Raw genomic sequence first — 25,922 nt, forward strand, 5'->3', positions numbered from 1 at the left:
TGGCCGATCTCAGAGCCCTCAAATGAGGACCCTTACAGCACACTGGATGCACTGCCCCCGTACGCTCTTCTTGTGCCCTATCATCCAGTTTCCGCAATTTTCCAGAGCACTTAAACGAATGATTCCCTTAAGTAGCTAGAGGACCTTTTTCCCTCGAGTTACTCCTCCTAATATGTGACGCACGTGCTGTACACGGGAAAATACGGTACATCTGTTCCTGAACGCGAATACGTAAAAGCAGTCCGTTCCTTACGATTGAAATAGCCTATCGATGGAAAGAATACACAGCTATATTAAACAGTGATAAGCCTTTCACCGACAAACACTGTTGCAAGTGGACGTGCGTGAACCAAACGTGTGTTCATCATAAGCCAAGCCAGGCTGCAAACATGAATGACACAGACACCCCATGAGCCTCCTACGGGGTGTTTTGCAAAACTCACCCAATACATGTAGTAGTGATGAAAGATGAAAGTCACTGAAAAGGTTAGCCAGCTGTAGGACTCGCCTGAATTTGAGGCTCTGTATATATTTGTCCCTTCTATGTTGTCCCAGCCTCAGGACATCAGTTCTCTCACGTTCACACGTAGTGAGTTATTCGAAAACGGCTGATGCTATCGAATAACTTTCTTTTTTCGTTAGCGTCCTCGAGACATCGGCCATGAGCTCACTGGTGAGTGGCTCATTTCATTATGCTCATTCATAACATAAAAATCCCAACTCTTAAATTTTACTTCGGTCGCTTTTGGACGCCAATCAGGCAATCGACTAAGGACTGATGGTGCTGTCTAGCAAATATTATTAACAGTGACGCGAAAAAGTCAACATCTGCCAAGTTATTTGAAAAACTCTTACACGCTAATTGAGGCAATTATTTGAGCAATGAAGGTGGCTTTCGGGACGGGGGTTAGCAAGGCGACCTAGCAGCTAGTAATTGTGACCGACAGCAATGGCAAACAACGTTGTTCTAACAAAGTGGCACTGGTAGTAATAGCTACTGTGTAATGTTTTCACTCATTGAGCCGTATAGGAATAGATTGGAAACAGAAACAGGACCCAAATGTCTATTGACGATTTATGGGTGAAAGAATTATAAAATGATCCGAGCTAACTGGCAGGAATGCGGCCAAGCTGATGAGGATTCACAGTGCAAGGAAGCCTTGAGCTTGAGGACCACGTAAAGACGACACAACACGAAAGCTCACATGGCATTTGTGAGCATATGTGTTCTGTCATCTTTACGTGTCCTCATGCTCGAGGCTTTCTTACACAATGAATATCATAAAATGTTCAGTACCAACAAGTTTATTTGAATGTACGACAGAACTACAGTAAAACCCGCGTATAACGATGCTGACGGTAATCGCGAATTCCATCGTTATACCGGGTACATCGTTAAACGAGGGCTGACCTAAATAGCGCAAGTCGCGCGCCACCCCGCGTGTAGCAAAACAAAAAGAAACAGATGCGAAGAAAAAACGCGAGGCTGTGTGACATCGCACTGGCTTGGGAAAACAGCGACCAGAACTCGTGGAGAGAATCAGGGAACATATCGGACATCTTCTGGCAACCCTACACGTCACCATTCCGCAAGTCGGCTTCACCTAGCGCCTTCGTGCTTTAGGAGAAGCTTGCTTTAGAACACTGTCGAATTTCGGATGATACGAATTATTTCCGCTACCCCGTGAGATTTGTATAATCGAGATTGTACTGTATCTTATCGCGGTGAAAATCGCCGCGAGGTTACGCGCACGAGACAGCGTCCCACATCGTTATACGAGTACTCGGAACCGCGGCCTCCATCGCTGTACGCGGGTCGTTTCCCCCATAGAAACAATGTATATTTTGCCGGTAAAATCATGAACCATCGTTTTACGAGGGATATTGTTATACGCGATATCGCTATCCACAGGTTTTACTGTAGTCGTAGTTTGACCAAAATCAGGTCCAACAGCACGACACGACTTACCGTCCGAGCATGGTATCTGGCTGCACAGAGAAAAGGGCAGGGTCTACGACGAAGCGAGTATTGTCTACAATGATAGTGACTCTCTCGTCCGAGCTGGTCGGCAACGTTGGAAGGGCCCCTGTGTCGCCCCCTGCCGTTACTGTACTGGCGGGGCTGCCTTCCGTGGAGCTACTACTGCTGCCCATCCGTTCCATGGTGCTGTTCGGACGTGGACTATGTTGGTGATGATGAGAGGGACGAGACCTATTAACGAAGAAAGTATTAAAATCCCACAGGGTGCGACACCCTTCCATTAGAGCCACCAGGTATTTACCCTTCTAATAAATTTCTGGTCGGCCTTTCGAATCTTTCGAGTCAGTGTGATATTGCGGAAGATGGAAAACTGTATCGGGAATTCACATTCTTCACTGCATGTCGTGACATTTTTTTTTTTTTTTAGAAAACGTGCAATTCCAATACACGTTTACTCCACCCCCATGAGTGCTATGCAACACAGGCTGTACAATGACCATACGGTGCAAGTGAGAGAGGGAAAAAAAAAAAGGCTATGTACTGATTCAATCTTAGCTAACAGTTGTGCTGCACAAGGGCGTCGCCAATCATCGAGCGAGTGGAGAGCATTGCATTCTGGTCTATATTTATCGTCCGTTGGCTCATTGCATTTTGTTCGCGATCTCTAACGCTTTACAAAAATATTGCACGCAAGATCCGATTAATTCGAAATACTTTTCTCACCGAGCTCTCGTTCTTCCTTTTTCCCAACATGGTAGCGAGAGCATTCCCATAATTGCGGTATTTGCACATTTAAAGGAGCACAGAAAGCGCTTCAGTCACGATCATTTCTTCAAACCAAGCCGTTAACCTGAAACGCACCATGACCTGAACCATGACCATAACCTGACCATGACCTGACCATGACCACGCGAAGTAATTCTCTCGACAGATGCATACATATCGCGAATTTTCGATTTTGAAAATCGCGACCGCGCACAACGGTGGCAGTGCCCGCAACTAGCCGCCATAGTTGTTTTGACGCCATCGCGGTGCGACACACTCACTGGTTTGCTCGTTTGGAGAAGCGTCGTCTGCTACGCAGAGAGAGAACTGGGAGTAGAAACGAAAAAGTAAAAAGAACAAAAAGTGCGAAAAGCGCCGGCCCCGATTGGAGCGCGGTCTCTCTCGTAACCGTGATGACGTCACAATCCTCCTCCTCCTCGTTTCGGCTTGCCGAGCGAGTGGAGCGGGAACGCCCGCGCCGATATTCGGCGGCGTTTTATTCAAAGAAAAATACTGCGCACAAAGAATTTTTTTTGTTAGTCGTCACGTCAGGTTATACCCTTTCGTAATTCGCCGCACGCGGTAACACGCGGGGCCACTCGCGCGTTCGTCCATCACGGCGCTGGCTGCAAACTCTGCCTCAAAGCCTGTGTCACATAAAGTTTCTCGACGTCTGTCAGATACTTTTACATTTTTGAGCACTAATTCCACAACTGGTTCGAGTGGTACGGCGGTCTAGATTGTCTGGATGAAAGCCATCTCAAAATTTCAAAATGGCCGCCATCTTCTAGCTCAGGAATTGTGGGAAAGGATCTGCGAGCTCGCCCTCCAAGCTCCGAGCGAAGCGAGCTGCCTCGGAGGTGACTCTGAGCGAATATCCAAACACAAAGATTGCGGATCTGAGCCAATTCTCATATACGCCCTCGAGCCAGCTCTGTGACGACATATCCGCTCCGAGCTAGCGCAGCCAAGTACGCCGCCATGATGGTCGTAAGGCGACTCGGTGCTTTCGCAGGATTCTCTCGTCAGTTACGAGAATCTTGCGACGCGCGCTTTGCTCTCCTCTTGTAGTCAGCCAATCGCAGATTTCGAACACAGGCTCACAGTGGTTTGTCCCACCGAAAATGGCCGTCACTGGTTCTGTCTCGTTGCTTTATTTACTCTAGGTGGCACTGCACCGGCTCTCGGAAGTCCCCCCCCCCCCCCCCATTTTTTTTTTTTTCGTTTTCATCCGCCGTTCCGTCTTGAAACGTTTCTGTAGCACTGTATAGACGAGAACCTTCTTCAAACGTTTCTCTTCCGTATTATGCAAAGTTGGAAGAACGTCAAGTATGTAAACTGCTCTAAAGAAAGAAAGAAATGCCGCCACGAAGCGTCTTTGTAACCCTGCCGACAGATATTCTCAATCCTGATGGCAACCACCGTCGCCGCTAGAAAAAAGAGAGACGTTCTTTCAACAAGCTGCGATAATAAAAAGAAGAGCCCTCTCAAGATTTCTTGCCTCAAAAATGGCACTCAACCGAAGACAGGAAGCAGTTTTCCATCAACCCGGGAAGGTTTTTCTCGGTTCTTTGTTCAGCGCAAGTGTGAATCTTTCAAGAGAGCTTTACGTCGAGGCTTCTTTCTGCGGCCGTCAACAGAAAATGTTATCGTAGCTTCGACGCGCAGGTTTAAAATCGGCATTTTTCGGGCTTCGAAAGAGTCCAATTTTTTTTTCGCTAATAAAGTATGGGTTTTTTTTTTTTTTCAAAACGGAAGACGTAGGTTTAGGGGTAAAAGTTGCTAAAAAAATTCCGCTTAGCATGTGATGCAACTGTAGTCATAAGACTGGTTGAGAGACGAGAGCAGAAAAACGTGAGATTAGCGCATGGTCTGCGTCGACTTTATATAGCTAACTGCACACGACTTACAGCTAACCTGTCTACAGCAAAACGCAGAGACGAAGCTCTGCTACTCCATCATCTCGAAACCGCTTCTAAAAAAAGAGTAAGAGCTCCAACTGAGTCTTTACTAGATCGCGTAAGTGAACGACACTAAAGAGCTCCATATAGCAAAATGGACAATGTCTACAGCACTGCACCTCTGGGGCTAACATCCCCCTCGCCGTCAGCTGTTGTTTATATCTGAGTAAGAAAAATACGTAACGTCGACGTCTGAACGGGCATGCACTGACATAACCAACTCGGAAAAGCATTATAAGTTCAATGAAGCTTCTTTTCGTTCTCCGCCGTGGCTATACGTGCCAATAGTATTCGCATGGTGCAAGAACTTTGAATGTGACCTATAGGAGGGGTGTCTCAGCCTGACATGCAAAAGCAGTGAAGCGCAGTGAAGCAACCGGTGAAGCGCAAAAGGACGCTCTTTCACTCCCATGTCCACCAATGAATTACGTCCTTTTGCGCTTCGCCGCGACCAGCCGCGACAGAAGTACGTAAACCGAAACCAATTAATTACTGCAACAAATGACCCGCTTCGGTGGCAGATTTTTCTCTAAAAGGTGTCCACTGAAGGTCCCAAAAGGGGTAGTACCCATTTTAATGCCGACGGAGCGCTGCTTTAGAAGTTAGCTTTCTTTCACGGAACTCATTTGAATTTTTATTTAAATAATGAGCGCCCCCCGTTCATTCACGTCGTGCGCATCTTGTAGGCGGTATTGGACAGATACTTGTAAAAAAGAAAGTTATTCGATTGGTGCACCGGTTCGCGAATTATTTAGCCATTTATGGGCAGCAAAAAGGAACGGACGAAGAATGACGACTAGAACGGGCAAGAGCGGCTGCTTGTCCTTGTCGTCGTCCCTTCGTCCGTGTCTCTTTGCTGCCCATACACAATGGATCCGTACCCCAAACCCCGTCTCCATGTTCACGTCTGTACGCCGCGCGGTGCTAACACGGACTAAAAAAAAGTAGAGAAGGGCGAATATCTGTCTCGGAAGAGCCCATCTCAAGCAGGTATCCACTCGCGAAGGATGCCCCATCCTACAGGCACGGTGAACAAGCGGACCGCAGAATTCGAGTAAGAACGAGACAGCCCCGAAGATGACCCGACCCCATCCTGGCAGGCCTGATGGGTAGCAGCTCATATCCTCCAAACGCCAATTTCCACCGACGTCCCAAATCAACCAAACAACTCATTTCATCCGAAAAAAAAAAAAATGCTCGGAGGTTCTTGGCTTTCGGTTGATCTGGGCACGTGGGCAGTGACCCATACCCCCCAAATGCTCTTTTCATCCAAGCTCCCAGAACCACCGAAAGCGGGATACTTGAAAGGACACGATTCCTCTGTTTGTCAGGGAGAGGAGTAAAGGGTGAGCGGGTTCTTGTGTGTGCTCCAGTCTCAGCGCATCTTGACGTCCTTTCCCGAATGGGTCCCAAAAGTCCCGGGGATGAGTCCTGCCCGGGGCCCCTTCCTCACGTCTTGGTAACATAGTGAAACATAGTCCCAGTATTTCTGATTTATGTGACTACGTGTGTCCGAGTCCCTGGTGCTAGCAACCGACGGGTCGGGTGGGACCCTGAAGAGGCTCCATATCCCCGGCTTGCCAGCCCTGCCAGCAGGTACGGTGAGTGTCACGGCCTTCTAAGGATTCGGAGGGCGCGCTGCTCATCGATTACCTTAGGACAAGGATTACTACAAAAGCCCGATTCATCTCTTGCGGGACGCCATAAGGATCAAACGACGTCCCGTTCCATGAGGTCAATGCACCCCTACACCGTGCCGTGCTGTTGTGGCGGTGTCCATATCTCGACCCGTCGGACCTGCCATCTGGTCCCCCAAGACGGAAAAGAACTGTCCGCTTTCCAGTTTCTTCACGGGGGTTCAAGCACTGATGCGTCTTTGAGCGAAGTGAGAATAAGACGACTTCAGGAAGTCCCAGAGTGCTTAGCGCCGCTCTTGAACTGTGGGAACTTTTTGTACCGGAAAGAATGAAAAGGCCTCCTTCAAACTGTTTCGATTTCTCCTCTCTCGTCATATAAGTCCACGATGTGTCAAGGTCAGCGACAAGAACAACTTTATTTTGAGATGATGAATGGGGATAACAATAAGCGCCCAGAATGCAACGCGTGCACTGAGACTTCCTCAAGTCATCTGTTCCTACATTTTAGGGCGTTCCCTTCGAGTGACATCATTTGAATAAACCCTATGCTTTCTCTCACACTTGTCCTACGTGGAGAGATGCACCATGCACCTAATGAGCATGCGCAGAATGTCATTAACGATTGATTGATTGATTGATTTAGAGAGCCACTGACGCCATGTTGATGGTGGTGTAAAGACTCACTTGTTCCTGGACGCCGACGAAGAATCCCGCTGCTCTTCTTCCAATTTGCTTACCAGGCAGGGCTTCAACTTTGGACTTCCTCCATAACTGAAATGGACGAAAAAGGTTAAAGGGGCTGCGTCCCAAGTTAACCCTGAGGTTTATTTTTCCGAGTCTTACAGCACAAAGGGGTGGAAAATCGGCACCACCAGAACTCCTCTGACATGACGCGAGGTCACGTGCCTACCGAAACCTGGTTTATACAAACTGCCCGGCCTTGCATGTCATCTACGCGTGCTCGTCGCCAATCGACGAACTCCAAACGCGCCAGGATGAAGAATACGACCCTCCAGAAAGCCCTAGAAAAACTCACTAGGAACCGGAAGAGAAGAAGTGATGAAGAATTTAGTGTCTTCTAATGACGACTTAAAACGCAAGTTAGGAGGCATCTGCAACACCAATTTTGGACAATGAGTGCGACCGACAAGTATGTGATGTTTCTCCACATTGAAAGCAACCCATCATCGCACTTAAGGCTTTATGTAACCATTTAAGTGTTCGAAGGAGTAAAGTAGTATGTTCAACGTTCGGATAAATATATGAACTTAGGAGTGCTCAATTCACCAGTTGGCCTTGTTCCTGAGTTGATGCTAAATTCTATAACGTTCGTTAAAGCATCGCTTTCAACAAGAGCGTGACGTAGGGGAGGGGGGGTACACACCTAGCGTGACGTCACGGCGTGCATGCAGAGGCCTTGTGTCATATAAGTGTTGTTGTTTTACGTCGCCAGACAATTATCGTTACCGGCGGTGGTCGGTGGATTAATTTTTTTTTAGCTAGGACGGAACGGAAGACTATAGTGGCGAGCGAAATTCAAATTTCCAATCATGATTGAGATCTATATCTCGCGGACCGATGCATGCGCTCCTAGCGGATAGTACGGACGGGCTCTTGCGTAGGAGGTCGCCGATTATAACCTGGTCGATATAATCTAGTATATAGGTCCAGTGGCGATGTCCAGCAAACTCCACCGAGGCCAGTGTCAATCAGGTGTGATCCGCAAGCGCCTCACCTGGCTTTCGATAATCATTGGCCTTCTATGTCGCAGGCCGGATAGGGTGCTACGATTTCAGTCTGGCAGGCAAAATGGAGCGCCCTCGCAGAACCCATAACCGATATGCACAACTGGAAACAACCCCGTCTAGCGGGGAGAAAGAAAAATACGGGCAGAATGTTTTTCTTCCGGTGGCCAAAGAAACACGTCCCAACAAGGGGACCTTCCATAAACATAAATATTACTTGTTATTGTTGCACTTGGGGGAACACTCAGTACAGGAGCATCGCCGAAACTATAAGATGGATAGAAATTCTCCAGATGCGACGGTTCCACTCCAATGCTGTCGAGGAATTGTTCCCAACGGGAAACTTCCCACGAAGGTTTTTACTATAGGAGATGGCACTAAACAGAGGTCTTTATTTTTGATCATGTGACATCCAGTGTTGCCGTGCTTGTTCTGTATAGTCCGATACGTTCCGAGTAAGTGAAAGGGCATCACTGGCATGGGTTTCATTCGGTGGGTGTTCGTTATACTTGTACGTAACCGCTGGGAGAAACTCACTCATTAAAATGTGATTCGCTAGACGTTTAATGTCCTTTCACTTCCAAGTTGAGTGGTAATCCCTTCAATAGACACTGATGAGTCTCGGCTATTCAATTGCTCGCACGATCGAGCTCTCATGAAAGAAGGGCGATTTCGTTATAAAGGTGTCGTTCGATATGGCCGCAACCGGATTAAACTTGTTTTTACTCCACCATGCATTCACGTGGCTTGCTTGGCAACCTACCTTTACGTGACTATAGAATGCCAATATCTACTTCTGTGCGAGGGTCCGAATCGAGGGCTGGATGCAGTGGTTGTTTCTGAGCAGCGGTTTCACATCTTTTAGAGCTAAGCAGTTGTGTGTGCCACGTATAACTTGTCTTGCGGCAACGGGGAGCGAAATTATTGACAAAAAAAAAACAAAACAAAAAAACTTGCGATTCCCAAAGAACCCAGTTACTGAAAAATGTAACTAGCTATAGCTAAAAGTTGCTGTCTTTGGAATAGTACTGTGTATATGTTGTAATTTTCGCAAATTCGGCTAATGTTCGAGCCAAGAAATGAAGGCCCCGCGAATACAGGTCGAACGTAGCGCGATAGGTCCCGCGAAGTATACTCCCTAAAACGTACCTCCATCCGAATTCGCGAATTAAGACCGCCAATTTAACCACTTATATATATAGGGAGCGACTTTTTCGGGTTAAATGCCTTTCCCAGATTCGGGGGTAAAAATCGGGCGCTATTTTTAAATCCGTAATTCGGGGAGAAATCGGGCGATAATAGTTGTGCCTTCGGGTGTCATCTGGTGTTTTTGTTTCTCCTCTTGTCTATTAAGTCATTTCCTAATTTCGCTTTTTTTTGTTTTGTTGCGGGATGGTGACCTTCCAGCGGTAATCCCCGAAGGCATAGACAGTGTTGACACACATGGGTGTATTGCTGGGAACGTAAGTGACCCGTTCTTACACGTGGCGACCTTTGTTTCGTCTTCAGTGGGAACGTCACTTGAGGATTTCATAGTGACTAGAATTCGGGGAGAAATCGAGTTTAACCCGAATTGGTCGGAGGTCAGTTCGGGGGGATAACCGGACGGAATCGGGTTTAACCCGAAAAAGTCACTCCCTACTTATATAGTACCCACTGACTATACTACCAAGACTGAGCAGGAGGGAGTACGGGACAGGGGGAGTTTGTACGTGCCCAGGGCCGACATTCGTCTGGGAATACTTGCATAAAAAACCCAGGGGAAAACCTCGAACAGCACAGCCGGGATTCGAAGCCCGAGTCACAACAAACCCAGTCCCGGCGTGGAACAAATCAGGAGGCTGCAAGCGAGCTGGTGGAACGGCGACGTTTCCTTGAGTCTGAGGAAGGACAAAAAAAAAAAAAAAAACAGGAAGGAACACAAAACGTGTCGTCCACTCCGTTCCGTGTTCCTTCTGTGTTTTGTCCTCCCTCAGATTCAATGAAATGTTGCCGCTCTCAGCGATCATCTTAACCGCTATAAGCCACGCCAGCTGGCAAATAAAGGTTACAATTTGACGACTGCACCAAAGCAGTGGCTATGCGGGACTGTCTTTGAAAGTAATATAAACCGATCAACGAGTGTGGCCATCCAGCACCATTGGGTAACGCACGCCAAAAAGAACATCAAAAGCTCTAGATTATAAGCCCTGCAGTTGAAATAAGCCTGGTAAGTCCGCACCAAGAGATGGCGCACACAACAACAACACAATCTCACGCAAAGAAAAGCACGGGAAAGAAAAGGCCGTGACTTCTCGCCCAACAGCAATCCATTGCGGCCCAACGACAGACAGACAGCGAAAAGCTCCAATTTGGAAGCTCTCGTCCCCAGTTTCCTTCAAAGCCACTCGCAACAATGACCGCTTTCTTTTCCTTGTTTTTCTTTTTTGGAAACCACAGGGAAAACGTCATTACAGCCAGAAACAAGAAGCGAGCGCGTCCGCAATTTCGCGGTTTGGTGCAAACACGAATTTCGAGCGTCCTCTCTCGTTTTTACCGTCGCTCTCGTTTATCGCCACGCTGTCGTCTGCTAAAAAAGTGCGGTCATTCAGGACACATTTGCGAGCACAAGCAGAATGATGTAGCATCGCGTGTCAACGAGCGAGAGGTCGTCACGTCTCTCGTTGGCTTCACTTGGCTGCGGTTCGAGTGGTATCATTGGGGAGAGGAAATATATACCGTCGTTCAAACCTTTCTCCGTAAACAGACGTTTTTATCTTGTAATAACGAATGTCAGTTAAACCCTTCGCGATACTGCTATACGTGCATTGAGCGTCATTGCTAGTAGACCAAAGAAATAATGCTATTGACCTTTCCCCGTTAAATGAATTTCACGATAAATCTGTCGTTGATGAGTTAAAGCAACATGTTATAAAACGGGGGTGCCTGTCATGATGGTGGTTCACACCTGGGTAAAGCAGCAGCTTCCAGAGGAAACGTGCTGTGTGTGTGTGTGACATATATATAAGATGCTCGTAGAGATAGAATGGGGTTCTTCGAGGCAAAGATCACTTGGGGCAGCATCCGTCTTCGGGGACTTGGCGGTATACTCCAGTCTGGTTCCGGCTGTCGGACTACTATTGTTTCTCGGGTGCTGTCATTACGGTGTCTGCGAGGTCTATACGTGCGTCCTACAACCTTATTCGTCTCACGCAAGCTTCTGTCCGACTAACCATGAGGGCGTCCAGTGCAGGCACCGGCCCGTAGGATGACTCACAGATCGCCGCATCACATTTTTGTCGACATGCGAGAGCGTAGCGGAAGGGAACGAAGCACAAAATTCGGCAAGAAAATGGGATACCCTCAACGTGCACTCTTAAAAAAAAAAAAAAAGGTGTACTTTAACTCTTCTTTTGGAGAGTACAATTACGCTCAAAAGGGTGTCTCCTCACTCCCTCAAGGGAGTAGCATAACACCTTCTCCCTGCCAGGGAGTAATATTACTCTCCAGTAGGGAGAAAGGTGTTATGCTACTCCCTTGAGGGAGTGAGGAGACACCCTTTTGAGCGTAATTGTACTCTCCAAAAGGGTGTTATATACTGTATGTGGCAAAAAAAGGAGTTAAAGTACACCCTTTTTTAGGAGTGTGGGCACCCGCAGAGGCGAGAAGGAATAACACATCACACACTTCTTCAACAATAACGAACACGATTTAATACGAACACAACGAAACGCGTATTATATTCACTTTCAACTATTGATAACGCAAACCGCGACAGTAACAAGCATTATTTAGTATGAAATCCGCTAAACGCTAAGACATATGAGATACGACACTTCAAATGGACGACAACACAAATCCTGGCAATAACCCACATGCGATAAAGCGGACACAGCTTAAATATATGACATTGTCCACCTAACTACCGGCGTCGAAAACTCTCACGAGAAATGCAAATGCGGGAGACATAACATTGCGGAAAGAGTTACTGACACTGGCTTTGCGCACCCCGCGACGACACCACGTCTTCACCATGCCGTGGACGATGGCGTGGTAGACGAGCTCTGAAGACGACTTCAGCAGTGACCTACGCGGCCGGCTTTCCATGCTGTGGCTTTCGGTTGCCGCTTCCGTCGATCTACATATCCGGTGTGGTCTCCATTCTTGGTCCACGGCCGGGTCAAACATTAGCGAAGACGGCGACTTGGCGGCAGGCCTACCGTCCCACTTGGAGGCTCGGTCCCGGGAGCTCGGCTACCGCCCTCCTCGAACCATCTCTTCGCTCGCCACATCGTCAGTCACAGCCAGCTGAGCCTCTAGGTCGTAACTTCGGTTGCCCGGACGTCAGCGCTGGTGGAAGGAGACTTCGGGGACGAACCCCCATGTCTAAGGTGGGTTCCAAGGCATCAAGGCGCCGCCTTCGTCCACCTCCCTCCGGGCATATATCCGTCCGGGCTCCCGCTCTGGATCACATCTCGACGACTCTTCGCTGGTTCCGACCCTCGACGTAAACTACGACTGACTGATGAAAGACACTGAAAAGGTTAGCTAGCTGTAGGACTCGAACCCACATCTTCTGGATTGCCGGTCCAGGGCTCTACCAATTGAGCTAAGCTAACACGCCTTCTCAGCGACTTCCAGGGTGCGTCATCTGAAGGGACAAACCAGCCACTCTCTCTCACTCATCCTCCTTTCACTCTTACATTTTTGCTCACTCATACACACATTCATACGACGGGATCGACGCAGGCGGCAACTGTTGAACATGAAAGAACTGATGTTCTGAGGCTGGAACAACATAGAAGGGCCCCTTCTATGTTGTTCCAGCCTCAGAACATCAGTTCTGTCATGTACGACTGACTGTTTAGGCGACTGTCCCACTCTCTCCCCTCTCTCGAAGGTCATCCATGGTTTATGATAACCTTCCAGCGCCATGTCACACAGTGGGTCAGTCACGTACGCAGGACAAAGAACACATGTGCGTCCGACACTGCATTCCAAGAACGCTGTAATTTCCACTGCCTTGCGGCAGAAACAGTATTATTCCCTCTCGCGCGGAACTCGTAAAACCAGGCAGATTTCACCTGGAGTCACTAAATCAGCTACGCTATAAAGCTAGCGCAGCTTTTTAACCCTGATTACACGGACAACGGTAACGGGAAGTTTTAGTGGATCCCAATATTCGCGATAACAGTTCGTAAAACGTGATAAATCAATCGCGCTACTTCTTTCAATTCACTGACATCACATTCCCGACCTTGGATTTGACAGCTTACTTTATCGTTGGGCGCACTAAAACTCCATAATACAGCAAATAACAACCTGCAAACAGATACCTGTTTACGAGAAGGGACGAAAACAGCTTTCGTAAGATGCCAAATGTCGACGCGTCTTTTTTTTTTTTTTTTATCACTTTGTTAGACGGTGCTTTATATTGTCGAGTGCGACATCTGCCTCAGGCATGCTGGCTGATCACGGGGAACATTTGCCGCCAGAGAAAAATTAAATTGAGAAAAGTGTGCTAGACGATAACCATGAAGAGAACTTGTTCTTTCTTCCGCATGAGTCAAAAACAATAAATATGATTCGAGATAATCGTCCGCTGTTTTTAGTATTATGTACGAACGCATGCACTCAACTATAAAGTAAAATGTCTGTGATAACCTTTACAGAATGACACGTTGAAAATGCATTTAATACTATTACGAAATATCTCCCCGATTGTTTATGTGGCCAATCTCCTGTGGATAATCCCCTGAAGCATTTCAGGTGGAAGTGCCCCTATCGAAAAAAAAAAAAACGTCAGACACTTCTGATGGACCATCAAGATATTTTGATGGTACATCAGAATGGTTTGATGGTCCATCAACCAATCTGATGAACTCATCAAAGCATCCTGATGTCCCATCAAGATGTTTTGATGGACAGACCTGAGCATTTTGTACGCCATCAGGGGGCTTGATGTACCAACACAGCATCCTGACAGATCATCAGGCAATTTTGTACTCCGTGAGGCTGTCTTGGTGGACTGTCAGTATAGGATCTGACAGACCATCAAGACCAGTCACCAGGTTCATTCAGCTTGATGGTCTGACTGGTCCCAAATTACGGTCTCTGATGTATACCATCAGAAACTTGTCTGGTGGTTTTTTCGATAGGGTGGAACTGTACAAGAATGGATAGACAAAAATGTGCTAGACAGCCCCTTGTTTCGTTTTACACCCAATGTACTGGATGAACAATGTGCTGGTGGTGACACACTGTTCCCCGCAATTTTCATTTTTCTTAAGAGCCACGAGCGCAATTGTCAATAGATAAATATTCTGCTTTAACGCAGGCTTGTACGTATTTGGAGTATTGTATTTAAAATACTGTGTTTTAAATACAATTTGCGGTATTTTGGTACTCTACTCAATACTTTTTGTTTTGTGTATTTGTACTCTATTTAAAATACATTTTATGGTATTTTCTACTCAATACTCTAATTACATATTTTGGATCTCCCTCTCAGACTTTCTGTGTCTTGTCTTTCCATTATCTTGCTTGTTCAGTGGAAATTTCTTGAGTCCCTTGGACTTGACCCGGACATTGGCCCTTCTTGGAAGTCCCCATTTGGAGATCTTGCCCTGTGTGTACTAATCCTTGGCCAGTCAGGGTTCTATTGCCTGACATGGGGGTGCCGAATTCTGAACTCGGCGAGCAGGGACATGCTAGAAGTTTGCTTTGTTCTGGGTCACATATAGTTAGTGGAGTTATGTGGTATCTCTTTGTCATCTTTTTGGGACTTGTGTTTAGATGACTTCTATCACACTGCGGCGGTCACAGCCCAATCTGCCGAATCTCAGTTGGCCGAATGGAGATAAGCGGATTATCTGCGAGGGGGAAGGTCAAGAACGTTCGGCGAGCTGGGAAGGAAAGCACGAGAGCTTAGGCGAGATGGGAGTAGTGCTAACTGACCTATATGTTTATAGGGAAGGATGAGGTCAGAAAGTTAAGTCACAAAGGGCATTGTTTGCCACAACCGCCACACTCAGTTTTTCACCCCAAGACCTTAGTTCGGGTGAGGATGGCAAACACGCAGCACATAGAGTTGCTTGATACCGAACGAGGGGGCAAACACTTGCTGTTTGATGGCTACATTTATCGCATATCAAAGAAAGTTAATATGTCAAGTTATTACAAATGCCTCAGAGGATGTCGTGCCACCGTTGTGCTGTTTGATGGCGTGTACAGCAGCCACCGCGGAGACCACGATCATGCGCCGGAAGAAGCACGAGCCGCGTCTTACCGTCATACAGCCTCTTTGAAAGACGCTGTTCGGCGGCAACCAACGACGCCCGTTCTGCAGCTCTACAGGTAAGACATTCTTTCTGTTCGAATGCTCTGTTGGTTCGTTAGTGCCACGGCCCATTTGTATTACCGAGTGGATACTCATTCTGCACTTAATATTTTAGAGAGGAGACGTCAAGGTTCGTCGACAATATCCAAGCCGCCGCAGGAATACCATCCTTTACTGCGGTAAGGTCGGTGCTTTACCGCACGCGCAACAAATATCTACCTGCTTTGCCGCCATCTCGGAGCGAGGTGAATCTTCAGGACCGCTGGAGAAGAACATTAGACGACGCGAATTATCTTCGCGTCGATGATGGTACCGAACATAAAATACTGGTAAGTCTTTACATACGTTGAACAACGACGATTACAATGTATCGCGGCTGGCGTCTATGGCTACAAATTTAACCCGGAGCGAGTCGTGTGTGACTACGAAGCGGCGGCTATTCGAGCAGTGAACGACGTGTTTCCGCGGGCAGAAGTAAAAGGATGTTTCTTCCACTACTCTCAATGTATCTGGAGAAAGGTGGAGAAAGTCTGGGCCTGGTGGCCTCGTACAAGGAAAGTGCACAAGCCCGAAAGTGGATAAGGAGGTGTGCGGCACTACCCTTCATTCCGTTGCCATTCGTCGATGAAGTGTACATGTGGATACAGAAACAGTCACCTGAACTGCCACAAGCCCAAGCCTTCCACGACTATATGGTTGACACCTGGGTAGACGAGGGCGCAATGTTCCCAAGGTAATACTAGCTACATGTTAACAGACCACTCCTTAGGATGGTGCTGATATTTTTTGAATGTTTCAGAGCCATTTGGAACCACTTCGACAACGGCAGCAGAAGAACAATCAATGACGTGGAAGGATGGCATTCTCAGCTGAACAGCGCTTCCCATATCAGTCACGGGAACATCTACAAGCTTGTGGAACTTGATTGATTGATTGATTGATTGGGGTTTTTTGGCGCAAAAGCGACAAAGGCCATAGAGCGCCAAAAACAGTGTGTAGCTTGTGGAACTGATCCAGAAAGATCAACAAGTGAATGAACGGGAGCAGCTCATGTTGCAGGCAGGTCATGTGGTTCCACCTCCGAGGAGGAGGTACAGGGTCCTCAACAGCAGGATAAACGTCCTGAAGGCGCAACTGACAGATGGCCTGCGAACCGTTCATCAATACATTGATGCTATTGCGTATGCTATCCATCTTGAATAAATATACACATAATGACGTTTCAGAAATCACAGCACATGTTTCCTTTGCTGCCCTTATTTACTTCGCACTGGCCCCGCAATAACCCAAACATCACACGAGTGTCATCTTAGTGGCATCTCCCAAAGCGGAATAAGCACAGGGTGGGTGGGTGGGGAACTACGATGCAGCTGGTATAAATTAATATGTGTAGCCTTGTTAAATATTCCCAGCGCCCTGTCGCTCATCATTGATGAACGGAGCGCCGAAACGCAGTAATGTGAATGGTGGGGGAACCCAGCAGGCCTTTAGAGCTCTAACATTTTACCAAAATGAAGCACTGCTCACTAAGGAACAAAGAATGGAAAAGGGGATTATCCCATGAAATATATCAGCCTTCTCGGCGAACTGGGAAAGCGGGTTCGGGGTCATTCGGCCGGTTGGGGACCAACTTTCAAGGTCAAAGGTCGTAGTGGCTTGACCGGCTTTCAAAGGATTCGGCCAACTGAGATTCGGCAGATTGGGAGGACACCCACTGCGGCGGTTAGCGTAGTGCGCGGGGTTTAGGTGATTCATGTCACATGGCGGCGACTTGCCGCATTTGACATGGTGACCGGTGACTTTTTGCGATCAAGGATAAATAGTATCTTAATTGTATTTCAAATACTTTTTGGAGTATTTGGTACTCTATCTTGATTACATTAATTTTCATGTATTTATACTTTATCTTAATTACATTCTAACGTCAGTATTTATTATCTTCTCTTAAATACATTTTTGAGTATCTTGTACATGTCTGCTTTAACGTAGGCAGCGTCATTGTCCGCGTTGCAGTGGTTCCCATAGTACCCATTGCGAAGTAATCTCAAGAAGACGTAATTCATTTGTGGCTAAGGGAGGGAAAGAGCGTCCATTTGCGCTTCACCGCTACCAGCCGCGATAAAAATATGCAAACAGACACCAATTAATTACTGCAAACAAATGATGCGCTTCAGTGGTACATTTTTCTCTAAAAGGTGTCCACTGAAGGTCCCAAAAGGGGGTAGTACCCATTTTAATGCCGACGGCGCCCTGCTTTTGAATTTTTTTTTTTTTTACGAAACTCGTTTGAATTTTTATTTAAATAATGAGCACTTCCCACTCATTCACACGTTGCGTAGTCTGTAGGTGGTATCGGAGAAGATACTCGTAAAAAAAGAAAGTTCTTCGATTGGTGCACCCGTTCGCGAATTATTTAGCCCGCGGGGATTTAACTGAGACACCCTGTATAGTGAGTAGCTGCTATCCAAAATATCTTCTGGTGAGCAGTGTGTGACTGAGTGTGCTTTGTTTTTTTTTTTGTTTTTTTGTTCTACCCGGGTTAACTCGGGGGTAACCCTTACTGGGCGAAAAATCGAGGGGAGACGGAAGTGACGTCATAACCTACCGGCGAAAATTCAACTCTCGCCGCTCGAGGGTTACTCTGGGTACCTACTCTCACTGACCCAGCTCAGCAGGTGGGTAGCAGAGAGTTATGACGTCACACAACGTCAAGTGAGTGAGTCACGCGTCTTTTAACTTTCGGATTCCGAGCATATTTCGGTGGCTTTATAGCACGACTGTTGTTTCGTTGGATGCATGGCCTTTTTCTTCCTTCGTCATCATCTTCCCCTTCGTCAAATGCGTCAAGCAGCACAAGTGCCGCAACTTCTACAATCATGTCCTCGTCAAAAACGTCGTCTGCCTCTGCCGCCATGTTCGCAGAGACGCGCGGGCGTAACTCGTAATGGGCGAAAATTTCTAAACGGGGGTACCTACTAGGGTTGCCACCTTTCGGAGTGCAAAATACCGGCTGCGGGAGAGGAGGTGGAATAGAGGGAAAGAAGGAAATGTTCGCGGGAAAGAGAAAGCGGGTGAGGGCAAGAGGGGTGGAGAGCATACAGACAGAGAGAAAGAAAGAACCAGCGTACTCGCTCAAGACAACAATGATAATAATAATGAATAACTAGGAAAACGACTGGTGACTACGGAGTTGGGTCTGTGCTCCAGATTTATGCAAGCTGTAGTGGAATGTTGAAAGGAAAACCCCGTAAAAACCCCTATGAAAGGTGTTGAGCCACAAATACCGGCAAAAGGCTGCCGGTATCACCTTCCTACCGGCAACCGGCAGGGGCGTGCAAATAACCGGCCCTGCCGGTATAATACCGGCCTGGTGGCAACCCTAGTACCTACGCACAGGTCACGTGACATCTCACTCGAGTCACGTGGTGGGTAACCCGGGAGGATTACTCGGGTAGAATAAAAAAAAAAAAAACGTACCCCGAGAAGGACGCTTTTCGAACTCTCTCCATCTCCCCCGCTTTTGTTCTGAGATTCCGTCACAGCTTTCTCATTATCGCCGATAATCACATCTTTGTGCGTGGCAAAGATGGTGACGCCATCTAGCAGGCGCCTCTTATTATATGACAATAAGGAAGGAGTGGAGCAAATCCGGACGAAAGCGCTTTGTTGGGAGGGAGGAATGCCATTTTTAATAATCGTCAATTGTTTGCCGACGGCTGTCGCGTTGTAGTGCGGGAACTGGCGTCGCGAAAGCTACCACCCACGGTGGGATATGACGCCCAAAATAAATCGTGTAAAAATAAAACGTTCAACAATAAATCTCTTAGAGATCAAACTTGCAAAATAAACTCTTGAATATAAATCACGAGAAAATCCACGTCGTCGAAATAAACTCCGAAACATAAAACTTTGAAGAATAAACGCTTCGAAGTGTAAATCTTTTTAGAATCCATCGTCCCTGATTGGTGGACAGCCGACGGCTCTACGTCCGCCGCAGAAAATAGTGCACTCCTCGCGCTCGGGGCTAGCCAGGGCTAGAACTGCGAACGAGGATTTCGTTACACCGGAAGTAGGTTGTCTGTCTGTATGTGACCCGTGGCCAGTGTTGCCAACTTAGTGGGGTGGGGGGGGGGGAATGTTTTCTGATTTGGCGGCTGGCGATTTTTTTTTTCTCATCACTTTTAAACTGGATATGTCGAAATCCTAAGTCGTTCTTTGAAGAAATGTAATTGATAGCAGTACAAACGTGAGTAAGAAACATCATAATAGCATGCTCCGCCGAAAAGAACATCGTGTCGCCCATAAACTATCTACGGAACATTACCTTCCAAAGCCTAACCATAATTTATTTTAACAGCGTTTATTTTGAGGGCGTGAATTTTTAAGCGGTTTATTTCGGAAAATGGATTTAGGAAGGGTGGAATTTTTTAGCGTGGATTTTTTAAATGTATTATTTTAAAGGATTTATTTCGGCGTACAACCCCGGGTGTTGAGCAACTCAAGGCATGCACAGACCGACCACCTTGGCGTCGCGATCCGCGTCAAGAAGCGCTTTCCTTAGATATTTGCTATAGACGTTAAGAATTTTCCCGACTTCATTTTGGTTATGCGGAATGAACAAACCACTCAAAAAATATAACAGACAGGAAGTACGAGCGACGTATTTTTTGCTGTGGTCAAAGCCAGGTCAACGTGTAACTCAATAACTCGCTCAACACAGCTACGAGGCTGATGAAACTGCTTAGGTGAAGTACGCTTTCTATTAAATTTGTATTCTATTCCAAGTCGCACATATTTCGGTACCTACTGTATATCGTGTACTGATACATTATTCGTAGAGGCTTGTAACGCATTTTCACCATTGGACACCTATCAAGCAAATACATGCCGCTAGTCGAATTCAACTACAGATAAAATGGTTAAAAAGCAAGCGAGCTGGTGGCTAAGATCCATGACGAAAACCCGAGACTGGGAAAAAGACGAAAAACAGACGACACAACACAAAGTCTCAATAACTTTGTGTTGTGAGATATAATAACAATACAATACATAGATACACAGATACAATAACTGTGTTGAGACTTTGTGTTGTGTCGTCTGTTTTTCGTCTTTTTCCCAGTCTCGGGTTTTCGTCATAGAATTCAACTACTTCCGCTGTTGCAGTATATGACGGCATAAGTTCTCTCTCGACGTCTCTCTCAAGGCTTCCTCAAAGTAGTGTTTTCCCTGTGGCAACATCAACTTTCTAAACCAGAGGCTTCTATTTTCAGTTGTCAACTCGCAGAAGGAAGGAAATTCTCCTCCTAAACGAATAAAACACCCGCGTCGTTCTAGAGTCTCATGTCCTTCACGTCCTGCGAAATGTAAAAAGTTGAGCGCCACCGACAAAAAGTAATAATAAAGGAGCACCATCTCATTTCAGCAGGCAGCGAACCATGAAGTTACCGATAGGACGACCCCGACTTTTGTGGGAATCAATTATATATTTCTCGGCTCAACGGCGCCTGGCAGCTGCCGCCCAAAAGGCGGTCTCTGTCGTCGGTCCACAATCAGAACGGGGCATCCCCGTGAGACACGGCAGATGGAAATATTCTCTTTATAATTACGACTGGTCTCGAGTAAATGACGCTCTGATTTCTCATTCTCTGACGCTCCGAGTCACCGTTCGTGGCATATCTTACGGGTCGTCGATGTAAAGAGAACGCAGAGCTATATGGACAGAGGTTAACTGGATAGACAGCAGCTCCCGGTATCTTAAAGTAGCACAGAAGTCATTTTTAACACCCAGTTTTCTTCCTATAAAATTGTTAAGTAGGCCAGTAAGATGCACCATTGAATTTATCGCAGAAATTGAATTTAAAATACGCCGCAAAAAGCGACCGTGCGCAACGGTGGTGAAGAGCAGTACCAGCCTGTGATCTAACTGGAACCTCGCGCTGACGCTATAAGGAGAACGCTCGCTGATTGGCCTAGAAGAAATGTCGTCTGCTATTCCGCTGTCGTCTGCTACTCGGCTGTTCGGGGTTCAGATAAAGCCTTTCTCATTGCCTCGGTAATGCTTCGGCCGCTCCTTCTATCCCCAATTCTCCGGGAAAACTGGCAAAACAGGTTTACGGCGGCAAAGGGACAATGCGCTGACCCCCACTGACCGGCAAACCAGGACGAGTCTCCTTATGCCGTCATCGGTGACGTGCCATCATACCTCCTCATCCTCGTTATAGCTGGAGTGGCGAGTTAAGGGTGAACGCGCGGAGCTACGTTTATGCGAGTTTTTTTGTGGGAAACAAATTGCACACATCAAAACCTTTCGCGCTATTCGGTATAATGACACACACACTTTCATCAGATGTCTTAACCTGAAATTTTTTTGGATGGCCCTCTGTGCTCCTTTAAACTACCTGAGAGACGTCATATAGATATAGGAACAAAAACTAGCGAAGATCAGAGGTTAATTTGTGATACCGGATTTTAAACACTCCGTATCATCTTAGGAAAAAAATTGAGATTTTTCTCTGTTCCGAGATGGAGGCCGTCCCGAGCAGGCTTCCATCTGAACGCATCCCAGACCTGAACCTTGCTTCAAGAGCACAACGGATAATCTATCTAAGTTGCCATAAGTAACCGAGGGACACAAAATGGCCTCTTTCCCAGCGAAAAAAAAAAAAGAGAGAGAGAAATAACCCCAAAAGGAAACGTCTGGGCTATCGCTCGCAATTTTGATAAATCGTCGACAACGGGGCGGCAACAGACAACAACCCAATCTAAAAAAAAAAAAAAAAAAAAAGAGGTTGATACTCCCCCTTTGTATTTTGTTTATAACGGCCCTCCCGTATAGACTCGATAGCAGAATCGTTCGCTCTTGAAATGAAGGAGTACCCTCTCCCCCCTCCCTTCTCTCTCACTATCTCTCCGTACACAACTATATATACGTCCGTCGGTAACATACCAGAAGAGAGGCTAATAAACCGAAATTGCGATTCGACCGTCCAAGAGTAAAAAAAAAAAAAAAAAAAAAAGAATAGATTGGGAGGGTTCGAGATAGGGAGAGCTTCATACTCGGAGTGCGGAACAGTTTGGAATTTCGATTAAAAAGAAAAAAAAGAAAAGAAAAAGAAGAAGAAGAAGAAGAGAACGCTATCGTCTCAAAAATAGCCTTTCTATCGCTGTTTATTTATTTATGTTTTCCGCTCTGGCTGTAAGCACTTGCAATGGGGATTCCAACTTCTTCTCAGGGGTTATACATAGGGCCTGACTTTTTCGGGTTTTATTTTTGCCCAAATTCGGGGGGTAAATATCGTGTGATATTTTTCATTCGAAAATTCGGGCGTATTCGGGTTAAATCCCGTTACGGCATATTCTGTCGTCTGGAATTCGGGTGTATTCGGGTGATTTTTTTTGTTTAATAAAAATTTGTCTTAACATGGAACTAATGTTTAGCAATGTTATCAAACTTTATTTTGATGCACGCTTACGAGTGTGCCACGCGACCCGGATGTTTTCGGGTAGATTCGGGTTAAACCCGAATTTTACAGATTTCGTTCGGGGGGTAAATATCGGGCGAATACGGGTTTAACCCTAAAAAGTCAGGCCCTAGATATACAGCACGTCATCAACACACGATCATGGCTAAGTTACATTTTGAAAACAACTATAAGTTACAGATACAATTATAGCTCGTGAAAACGGTGGCTGAGTTTCAGCGACAGTTACTTTGTCGAATTGGAACTAGTTACCAGAGCCGTCGCAAGTATACTTACGAGTAATTAATTGACAGTCGTTAATTACTTTTACACATGAGTAACTTACAGATGTAATTTAATTGCATTTTGCCCGTAACTTGGACTCGAGTGACGGTTAAACTACCTTGTGAGCCGACTTAATTATAAAGGCTGAGGCGCTCGTCTAGTAGCTGCTTGTTTTCTTATTTTAGCGTTCATTTAAAACACATTACATTTTGGCTACATTACATATTGTCCACGCAAACTACGCATGTCAACACTCACCTAATCAAAGACTCCCGGCTTGATATAATCAACTGTTTATGGCCCGTACGGAGCAACTTAGCAGTTAGATGCGCTTTGTGTTCCGAGTTGGAATCAGGTATTCGATTTTCTTTGTTTTTTCTTTCCTTTTTGTTTCTTTTTTTTTTTTTTTGCATTTCGCGTTTGCGCTGCGAACTAACGGTATAGCTATATGAGCGGCGTATGGTAGTGGATATAGATGGCGAGACGACAGCAGTGGGGGACATGGGGGGCTACCTAGTTTGCGTCCTGGGACGACTTCAGGGGGTACATTCGCCTAGAAAGTGTGCCGGAAAACCCAGGAAAAACCTCAGACAGCACAGTCGGTGCTGGGGTTCGAACCCGGACACCACTATACGCTAGGAGAGGTGGTTTTCTGTTTTCTGCGCATTGCATTCTTGACAGAAACGTCTGTCAGATATAGTGAGGACCCCGCGTAGGAAGACGTTTCCCAAGACGTCCGAGACAGACACGCCGGACAGAAGGTCCGTGGAGGGAACAAGCGGAAAAGAAAGTAGCAAGCCATTGACTTTGGCTGACCTCACTTAACCCATAAGAAGAAGAAGAAGAAGTAGTATAAAATGGGTGAGTCTTTCTTTCGCAACCAGACACTCTTGCCGCACTTTTTTTTTAAGAAAGTGAGATTCACTGGGAAACGTCACCAACGAAGCTCCGTATCGGAGAACGCATTCCTAATGAAACACGGGCTGTTTTCGCCTCTCTTCGTAATTACGTCCCTGGCCTCGCGAAATAATTACGTTAGGCGCGGACACGGTAATCACGGCCCTGCAACGCAGCTAAAATGGGAAAGACGAGGAAAACGACGTTATGTCGATGATAAGTTATCACAACCCCATGAAGCTGTCGTGCTGGAAAATCCTCGCTCGTTTTTTTTTCTTCTCTCTCTCTGTTTTACTTCTTCTATCCATTACCCCGTTGGAAGTGCACCTGCTTAGCTAGAAAAAGAGCTCTCATTTGTGCTCCATATGCTACGCTTTTTCCTGTTTTTTTTTTTTTTCGACAGACGGATATCGGTGTCCTTCCATCCATTATGCTAGAGCTGCAAGAAACAAGGACACAACGAGACGACGTTTCTTTCTGACTGTCGTGGTGCCGAAATTTGGGCAATGGCGACTTGGCTATACTTTCTGGCTACTTTTGTGGATAATTCTTCACGCTACATTTGTGGCTCCCGTACACCTAAATCAATGACCAACTCTATACTAAAGACCTGGACAAATGGCAATCGCCTACGGGAGATACCCGGGTCATGGGTTAGTTACGCTAGTGGCCGCTGCAAGCGCCCCATAACATTATTGGGCAGTTATCGGGGAGAAGAAATGACAATGTACACTATTATTATCATCGTTGCCACCGTCGTTCATCTTCTACGGTTTTGGTTTTGGGCTTCTCGTACTTCTTCTAGACTTCTCGAAGAACTTCTTCTTAAGAACTTAGAATTTCTCGTAGAGTACGCAAAGACTCAGATTGGCAGTCGTGGACAAAAAAAGAAAAAAAAACATACAGAGGCGGGAATCGCTCCAAAAGCTCTCACAGGGTACAGGGACACTAAGTGATACCAGAAAACGAGCACATCCTTAAGAAAGATGCATTAGAATAGAACCGACAAAAAAACAAACAAAAAAGAAACAATAACGTTTCCTCCATCAACGCTCTGAAGAGTACTGAGATTTTTAAAAAAATATACACAGTTAACACTATACTTTCCTTTTTGTGCCCCTCTTAAGTGGCGTCTGTGAAAAGAGGACGCAAATGAGAGCTTAAAGGCCAAGTCAACACGTAAGTATAAGAGGTCCAAAAAAGATCGCGCAAAAAATGGGAACGGGGTGTTTCTTCCGCATTTAAGTTTGCCAGGAAATCTAGGACGTTAATTACTTTCACTTCATTTTATTTAAATTTAATGAACCGTCAAAATTAACGGTGTTCCATAGGGCAACGCACCGCAACACACAAGCTGTATACTCAATGCACAGAACGCAGTGTTGAGCGTAAATTCCAACGGAAGACGCAGGAACGTCGCTAAACTCGTATCATAATCAGTCTATTAAAGGTGACTCAATGGCACCGATAGAAAACAAAAATTGCCGGTAACAAGAAGTTACGAGCAAGGAAAAAAAAAAAAACTCTTCCTTAAATGATTTTTCTTTCCTATAGGGAAAGGTGGGACCTGATCATTTCGAGAACCGAACAACTAGAAATGATCCGTATATTTCTGGGACTGTTCTGATGAGGTCATTCGGTGGCCATTATCTTACCGCTTACGTGAATACGACTATCCTCCCGTGTAAATGAGCCGCTAGAAAAAGCGCATCCAACGTGGATTGAGACAGTGCATGGAAACGACGTTTGCTGCCAGTAGAGCTGAGAAAATCTTCAGTTCTCTCTGTCTCTCTCTCACACACGAAGAAACGTTTCGCGGACGAATTAGCGGGCTAAATACTGTTGAGCTCATTCGCACCAACCTTCCCGAACC

At 46.3% G+C, this 25,922-nt stretch overlaps 1 protein-coding gene and 1 non-coding gene across 3 annotated transcripts in view; both read right to left on the reverse strand.

Annotated features, from left to right (window-relative positions):
- The window catches only part of LOC135401585 (BTB/POZ domain-containing protein 10-like), a 60,503-nt gene that overhangs the window by 8,721 nt on the left and 25,860 nt on the right, over nt 1-25,922 (reverse strand). For both annotated transcript variants that reach the window (XM_064634086.1, XM_064634085.1), the window contains exons 3-4: nt 7,029-7,115; nt 1,970-2,212 (exon numbers count right to left, since the gene is read on the reverse strand). In XM_064634086.1, coding sequence (XP_064490156.1) covers nt 1,970-2,212; nt 7,029-7,115 — 330 coding nt within the window. The remainder of the gene's footprint in view (nt 1-1,969; nt 2,213-7,028; nt 7,116-25,922) is intronic.
- Trnaa-ggc (transfer RNA alanine (anticodon GGC)) lies at nt 12,615-12,687 on the reverse strand. The gene has a single exon. It is a non-coding gene; the product is annotated as a tRNA-Ala (tRNA).

The sequence above is a fragment of the Ornithodoros turicata genome, chromosome 7 (genome assembly GCF_037126465.1).
Source record: "Ornithodoros turicata isolate Travis chromosome 7, ASM3712646v1, whole genome shotgun sequence".
NCBI classification, from domain to species: Eukaryota; Metazoa; Arthropoda; class Arachnida; order Ixodida; family Argasidae; genus Ornithodoros; species Ornithodoros turicata.